The sequence below is a fragment of the Phoenix dactylifera genome, chromosome 2, assembly GCF_051530095.1.
Source record: "Phoenix dactylifera cultivar Ajwa chromosome 2, Ajwa_hap1_PhDact_Kaust_v1.1, whole genome shotgun sequence".
NCBI lineage: Eukaryota > Viridiplantae > Streptophyta > Magnoliopsida > Arecales > Arecaceae > Phoenix > Phoenix dactylifera.
The window spans coordinates 50,091,096-50,099,093 of NC_143191.1; the positions used below are offsets into that span (position 1 = coordinate 50,091,096).

The 7,998-nt window shown below is 38.8% G+C and overlaps 1 protein-coding gene across 7 annotated transcripts; it reads left to right on the forward strand.

The window, feature by feature from the left end:
* The first annotated feature begins 617 nt into the window (after positions 1-617).
* Positions 618-5,550, forward strand: LOC103698200 (putative E3 ubiquitin-protein ligase RF298). 7 transcript variants are annotated; one of them, XM_008780188.6, is made up of 4 exons: positions 618-833; positions 1,132-1,172; positions 1,392-3,471; positions 4,886-5,550. In XM_008780188.6, the coding sequence occupies exons 3-4, from the start codon at positions 1,423-1,425 to the stop codon at positions 5,402-5,404; spliced, it is 2,568 nt and encodes an 855-aa protein (XP_008778410.4). In that variant the 5' UTR covers positions 618-833; positions 1,132-1,172; positions 1,392-1,422; the 3' UTR covers positions 5,405-5,550. The 7 variants fall into 7 exon arrangements, with proteins under 7 accessions (XP_008778410.4, XP_008778409.4, XP_017696328.4 ...); XM_008780187.6 differs by having other exon boundaries at positions 636-941; XM_017840839.5 differs by having other exon boundaries at positions 654-941; positions 1,132-1,201.
* Positions 5,551-7,998: the final 2,448 nt, after the last annotated feature.

Consider the following 7,998-nt stretch of genomic DNA (forward strand, 5'->3'; position numbering starts at 1 on the left):
AGAATCCGGAGAAAGGGAAAGAGGGTAGCTCGAGGGAGGCCAGGCCCTACTTGATTTTTCGGCAAGAATTGGCCGTGACAATGATGAGAAAGTGATTGGCCTTTGGCGAGGGAAAACTAGAAGATCGCCAGTGGCAAGCTCTGATCTTGCCTGCAACTCCGGTAAGGATAAGAGAGAGAACTCAAGAGGCCTCTAAATGGAGGTGGTCATGGTCGGAATTCAACTTGGAGTTGGATTTCATCTGGCGAGATTGAGAGAAAGGGAGTCCTCTTCCTCTCCAGGCACGTGAGCGGCACGTGCCAATCTTTCTCTCTTATTTTTTTTGTGTTGCGGGTCAAATTCAATTGAGCCAGTCAAATGAACAAGACCTAATTCGCTTAATGGGCTGGGTCTTACATAAGTACGTTTAAGCTTGGCTTGAACTTGATTAGTTCTTCCACCTGGCAGGCCGAGTTAGAGAAGCCCCAATTGCCATGCCCAATTGAACTCTGAATCAGAAAAAAAGTTCAATTGGCACTTGACCCAAACCTAGCCAAAATAGTTTAGGGTCTGGTCGGACCTTTTGGTCAGTCTTAGGGTTTTGGTCACCCCCACCACCACGAGCCGAATGTGGGTACGAGCGCCTGTTAACAGTTGACACCAATCGGTGACACGTTAGGATGACACCCTTGACAACCAAACCCCAAGGCAGCGGAGTAAATAGAGGCATAGAGAAGAAAAGGCGGAGGTGATCTTCTCCACAAGCTCCAGCAGAACCCTCATCGCCGCCTCCGTCAGTCCCTCCGCCCGCCGATCTTTCGCCAATCGATCCGGCTCCCGTTGTTCCGGAACGGGTGGGTGTCGATCCTTCTCAATCCGCTTTTCTCTGGATTTATTCCGATCTATATTCAATCCAATCCAATCCAATAGAGTCTTCTTCTTCCCTCGTCGATTTCTTTCGTGTAAGTTAGATTTCCTCCTTCTCGAATGTTTTTTGATTGATTTTTGTGTTAATATTTGGAGTTTTATGAAAGCTATTCTTTTTTTAGTGCTCTTGCAACGAATTCATCTTTTTTCAAATTGATGCATGATTCTTTGATTTTTATGTTTGGTTATTGCCATTCTTGATGGATATCGACTGTTCTGATGCAGGGATTTCACTCGGATTATGCGATAATCTCCACAGCGATAAGGTCGGGTCGTCGCCCATCTCTTGCTCTGAGTTAGTTAATCACAATGATTCCTTTGATTGGATTTTCTTTTTTTTAAAAAAAAAGAGATCTCTTGATAGGTTTTGAATTATAATCAGACGTTGGCACCTCTCTCTGATCATGTTCCTTTTTTGCTTTCTTTTCATGTGTTTTTGTTTGTCTGGATTCTGGATATGGGTTCCGCGTTGATGATGCATATAGATAGAGACTTGTTGAGGGATCAGTTGTTAGCATGGCGACAATGGTGGCTAGGGGTAGCAGTCCTCTGTCTTCGTCGATCTCTATTCAAGAAAAGGGTAGGAGGAACAAGAGAAAATTTCGAGCTGATCCACCTATAACTGACCCAATTACAGCCAACCCTCCATTGCAAACTGAATGCTCTAGTTATGATGAATTATTCCCTGTTGAGAGGAACTCCGACGATCCCAGCCTTGAGCACCATGTAGGTGCCTGCAGTACATGTGGGGCGCTTATGTGCGGTCCTCTAGAAGGGCTTGGATTGGATGAATTCCAAGACACAGATTGGACTCAGCTCACAGAAACCCAACTTGAGGAGATCTTGTTGAGTAATTTGGATACCATCTTTAAGAGTGCAATTAAGATTATCACTTCTTCTGGATACTCTGAGGAGGTGGCAACGAGTGTTGTCTTGAGGTCCGGGCTTTGTTATGGGTGCAAAGATACAATTTCTAACATCGCTGACAATGCATTGGCATTTTTGAGGAGTGGGCAAGAGGTTGAATCTTCTAGAACAGAGAATTCATCAGAGGATTTGCAGAAGTTGGCAAAGACTGTGTTGGCAGACATGATTAGCGTGCTTAGGGAGGTCCGACCATTCTTTAGTACAGGTGATGCAATGTGGTGCTTGCTGATCTGTGATATGAATATTTCTCATGCTTGTGCATTGGATGAAAATCCCTTGAGTAGTATTGGAAATGGTGAGATCTCAGGCAATTCTGCTTCTCCCCGAGTGGAATCAAGCTCAAACTCCAATAATATTTCTGCTCCAACCACTCCTGAATTGAATGCTCCTGGACCTGAGAAGTTGAAAACTGTTTTACCTTATCCTGAGAATACTTCACCACTGGAAATGTCCACTGTGGTAGGGATCCCAAATTTACCTTATGGCAGGTTCTTGGCCTCAAGCAATGTGCACGACATGGTTCCAAATCTTAGCACAGAGAAGGAGAATCCAATTTCTTCATCTGGTCATATGGAGGAATCCTCTTCTTCAACCATTTCTCAATCTCTACAAGAAGGGAAGCCGATAGGTAGTAGAAGGGTCCATTTACGTAGTTCAAAGAGGGAATTTATTCTCCGGCAGAAGTCAATTCACTTTGAGAAGAGCTACAGAGCATTGGGATCTAAAGCAGCTTTTAGAGCATGCAAACAAAGTGGTTTGGGGGGTTTAATATTGGATAGGAAAAGCAAGCCCATTTCCAATTCTAAAATTATAAACATGAAGAGCACCTCCATTAAGGTAGGCAAAGCAATGGGAATTGATAAGTCAAAAGCAGATGCGACACTTGAACTTTCTTTTACTGCTGGACTTTGCTCTAGTGCATCATGCAGTACGAAAACAGTTAGCAGTCCATCTCCAACACCTTCTGCAAACACTGAACTTTCTTTGTCTCTGCCTTCTGCAAGCAGCAGTGGTGCTGGTTTGAAACCAGACTGTAGCATTGAGGCTTCAAATTGCTGTAATCTTGCTGGCATCCCCTCTGATAAGATATCTACAGATTGGGTACCACAGGACAAGAAGGATGACATGCTGGTTAAACTAGTTCCCCGGCTACGGGAACTGCAGGCACAACTGCAGGACTGGACGGACTGGGCCCAACAAAAGGTGATGCAGGCTGCCCGTAGACTGAGCAAAGACAAGCTTGAGCTGCAAACCTTGAGGCAGGAAAAGGAAGATGTCGTTCGTCTCCAAAAGGAGAGGCGGAATTTGGAAGATAACACCAGAAAAAAGCTTGGAGAGATGGAAATCGCGATATCAAAGGCGAATGACCAGGTTGAGAGAGCCAGTGCTTCTGCACGCAGGCTCGATGTTGAGAATGCCAGGCTGAGGCTGGAAATGGAAGCTGCAAAGTTACAGGCTGCAGAAGCAGCGGCTAGTTGTCATGAAGTTACAGGAAGGGAGATAAAGAGTAATAAAATGTTCCAGTCATGGGAGAGACAGAAGTCATTATCTCAAGAGGAGCTTGTAAGTGTAAAGCAGAAACTCTCTCTGCTGCAGCGGCAATTAGAACAAGCTAAAGAGCACCAAGATCAATTAGAGGTCTCTCTCTTTCTCTATCTATTTATCTATCTATCTATCTATCTATCTCTATCTCTCCTCCCTCTCTCTCACACATGTTTATGTGCCCTGTGCTTGTGCAAGTTTTTGTTTTGGTGCATTACTACATGTAACTCCATTTGAACAGTCTAAATGCTTTTCTTTAATTCATGCAATTATTATACTCTGGCACATGTTTTAATGTTTCAATCCTGTATCTAACAACCTTAATTTCCTCTAAGTGGATTAATCTATATCTATATTATTTTTTTTCTTTTCCTGTGTGAAAGTGTCTTTGGTTTGAGTATCGCAAAAAGATAAGGTGAAGGTCTAGTTAAGTGCAACGGAGGCCTCTTTGCCTCCCTCCCTCTCCCTTTCTCATTCTCTCTCTCTCTCTCTCCCTCTCTCTGTGCGTGTGTGCAAATGAGTGGTGTGGTGTATGTTCCTTTTACTTGTGCAGGTTAGTTGTGTGGTGCATTACATGTAACTCCCTTTGAGCAGTCAAAATTCTTTGCTTTAATTCATGAGATTATTATGCTCTAGCACAGCACCTTTTTGAATCCCGTACCTGAATATCTTGCCTTTCTCTAAGTGGGCCAGTTTATATTTGCAATGTTTTCTTTTTCCTTTTCTAGTGTGAAAGTATCTTTTGTGTGAGTATGTCAAAAAGATAAGGACTTTTTTCTTTGTGTGAAAGTACAATGGAGGCTTAGTAAAGCTAAGAAAGGGTAGCAAATTAGATTGTAGGTGCACAGCATAGGGGCATTTTTTACTCACGGACTGAGATGTTTTCTGAACATATGGAATTGAAATCATTCTTCAGTTTCTGTTTATGCCTTAAAGCAACTTTTGTCAGCATTCTTGCTGCCAAATTGTTCGAAGGTGTTTGCAGTGATGATGACGAAGAATGATTTGTTCATAGTGATTAACTTTTCAAATAAAAGGATGTGGTAGTCGAGGATTTGGTAAAGCATTTTGCAAGTTCACCTGTTTCTTTCACTGATAAAGGATAATTATTGATTTTCATACCCCAAGCTTTGATCTGATCTTAGCCTAATATTAAGCTGTTATTTTCTTGAAATGTTTCACTCTAGTGGTATTTGAAAAATAAAAAAATCAACAACTATTGCAGGAAGGAAAAGACAACCTTTTCTTCTTTTTGATTGTTAAAAATATTCAAATGAAAAAAAACATATTGGGAAAATCCATGAAGAGTAGGCTTGTCTTTGGTATCTCATTTTCCATTACCTTCTCTTTTTTCTTTTTCAATCAGGTTCCTTGAAGAGCTGCGACCTTTTATCTTGAATTGCTAAAATCCTTTTCACCATCTGTAACCATCTCTCTGTTTTGATACCTTGTTCTTTAAATCAGAGTTATCTAATTCTTTTGTTCTTATTACACATGAAAAATATTACAGGCTAGGCGGAGACAAGAAGAAAAAATGAAGGATGAAGCCCTCTCACTGTCCAACTCTGAAAGAACTAAGCAAGAAAAATTTGAGAGTTCTGCAAAATCACAGGAAAATGCATTAATATTGAAAGAAGAAAATGACTTACAAAAATACAAAATGGAGATCCGGAGGCTTGAGCAGCAGACTGAGCAATTGCGGCTAATGACAGACTCCTCAAAGTTTGCAACATTAAAATGGGGCACAAATAAAAGTTATGTGTCATGCCTTTCTGATGGAAGAAAGAACAGTAATGCAAATTATTTGACGAAGATTATTTCCCAGTACCTTGGATCCGACGACATACAGCCTGAACGAGAGTGCGTGATGTGCTTGACTGAAGAGATGTCCATTGTTTTCCTTCCTTGTGCCCACCAAGTTGTTTGCACCAAATGCAATGAGCTTCACGAGAAGCAGGGTATGAAGGATTGTCCTTCATGTAGGACACCCATTCAGCGAAGGATTTCTGTACGCTCTGCTGACTCTTAGCTTGCATATACATTCTGAGCTCAGTTGAGTTAAAGAGTTCAGAAATAATGATATGTGAGACTTTAAAATGAATAACGCATCCTTGAACATTTGACATTGGATATGGACAAACAATTGCTCAACAAATTGCAATCTTTTTTTTGGTACATCTATTGATCCTTCTATATTGTGATATGTGTATTTAAGTAGTTGATGTTTTGAAGAGGATAGGGATGCCAGTTACAAGTTTTAATTATATAGAAATGTCATGCAAAAAGCATGGCATATGCTGGTAGTTTGTCATGATTAATTCTTTTAAATGTTTTAGTTCTAACGTCATATTTGTTAGCAATGCCATCAAACATCATCCAATTCTGGTTGTTTTTGTTTTGTGTTGTTATATTGACATCATTCTTTGATCTTCTTTCCCCTTCCCTTATTATTCATTGTGCCAGCAGGTATCTCAAGACCTTGTGTTTTATTTTTTTTATAGCAAACTTCACTAATTCTGAATTAACCCTCTTGAGGAAGTGGTGTTTCAACACTTACATCTGCTTTGACATGCAAGCAATTTTATATGTTCCTTATCTAGCACTAGGGTACAAACGACCTTTGGAAAATTTATGTTTTATATCATGATTAACATGTTTTTGTTGTTTGAATTAAGATGTGGATTTGAAAGTGTAAGGGATCTACAAGAGTAATCCATCTTAATTTTTTCTTGGAGTTTAAACATTATTCTCAGTTGCTGTTCCTCTGTTCTGTTTCCTTCCAATTCTTCTTGTCCGGTACTAGGATCTGAGCTTGAATAGGAACCGGTGATTCACAAATCTGACCTCCAGATAGGTGAGAAATGGCATAATCAATTATGTCAGTCCAAAGAATAAAAAAGAATTATAGTTTCAGTGTCCATATCTCGGTATAATCTTAATACTAAATGAATGTCTCCATAATTTTAGTCCATATATGGATCTTTAAAAAAAGGCCAATAACAAGTAGAGTTGGAATTGGCTAGTAGCAGTCTCTTTGGTTTTTATTTACTCATAAGACCAACACCTGGAAGTTTGAAAAATATCATAATAAATGGCTGGTAGGTCTAGGGCTCAAGTAGCTGAAACCCCAAGGGAGAAAAAAGATGGAAAGACTCAAGAAAGCAAGCCTTAGGTTCATGATATTGATCATCAGTTATGCATTTCAGTTTGGTCTTACTAGACTTCTATGAGGAAAAATAGCCTAAAAATCAGAAGCCTTGCGATATATTTTTTTCACAATTTCTTCTAGAGTTAGAACTTTATATAAAAAGTGAAAGGAAAAAGGCGTAACAACGTACTTGATTTGTGTCACATGACATAGAAATGATGGTTATGAAAAGCAGCTCAAATAATCCATTAACACGTAATCTAGGATCCGATTTTTAAGTGTTTTAAAATTAGGTCAAGTAGATCATTGGATAGATGTATTGTCAGCATACTTGCATATACTCAGCTACTATTCTGCATTAAAAAAAATAAAAAATGTTATCTAATCATGTTTCTCTCTCTCTTTCTGTGTTTGTGTGTGAGAAAGAGATCGATCTAAAAGGATCTAACTTGATCAAATTCACCGGCGACTGTGGAGATGCTGAGATAATTAGGCATCATACTAGAGCTGTGCTGAAAATCAAAATTTTGATGTGACACTGTTTAAAATTTCACCACACATATAAATGGCAAACAAATAGCATCTTGTTTTGGAAGTCATTAGCGTCGCCTAGAGTTGAAACCGGATCAGATACACAACGAATATCAGTATATCCATATCCATATTTATTTTATTTGATGAATATAGATACGAATATGGATATTAGTTGGATTAAAAAATTTATATCTATATTTATTTTTAAATGAATATCGATATAAATCGGATATTGGCAATATAAAAATAAATACGGATATAAGTCGAATAGTTAAATTTTATGGCCACAAAATTAAAGATATTACTAAGTGGATGGCAAATTAAGTTAATAGCATGGTAATGTGGTTATATATTTTTATTCAAAGTTTATAAGTGCTATATAAAATTAAATAGAGTTATTAATAAACTAACATATTTATATCCTACCTCTCAATTCAGTTATCTCTTTTTATTGGTAAGAACTTCAATTATTCATTTAGGTAGAATGTTTTAGAAACACAAGGATGTGATTTTAAAATATGGTCGTAAATAGTGTTGTGAAAGGCACTCCAAATGCCTACTTAGGCGCTCACACAAGGCAAGGAGGCCCTTGAGGCGAGTTTACAAGGGATATGCCGAGCCAGGTGCTTAGGGCAAAGCAAGAGGTGTTTAGGCAAGTGCCTCTCCAATGTCCATTAGTGTTCTTTCCATTCTATTTTTGGCCATTGTTCTAGAGTTTACTAGCTTTATTTCAACAGTTATTTTGGTATATTGGAGTCCTTAAAAATAAAAGAGCTACTCTAGGTTATTCATTGATTTACCTTTTGGTATTATGTTTTGTTTGGAAACATCAAAGTTGTCTTGGAAAGTGGTATTTACTATCATATTTGAATTTTGAAGCTACAAAAGGATTTCCAATGTTTATTTTTGCTGATTTTTGTTTAAAAACATGGCATAAGGAG

Bases quoted from the DNA above. Each gene is read 5' to 3' on its own strand.
- LOC103698200 (XM_008780188.6), top strand. From the start codon at position 1,423: ATGGCGACAATGGTGGCTAGGGGTAGCAGTCCTCTGTCTTCGTCGATC. The intron at 3,472-4,885 runs GTCTCTCTCTTT...AAAATATTACAG, and splicing joins AGCACCAAGATCAATTAGAG to GCTAGGCGGAGACAAGAAGA.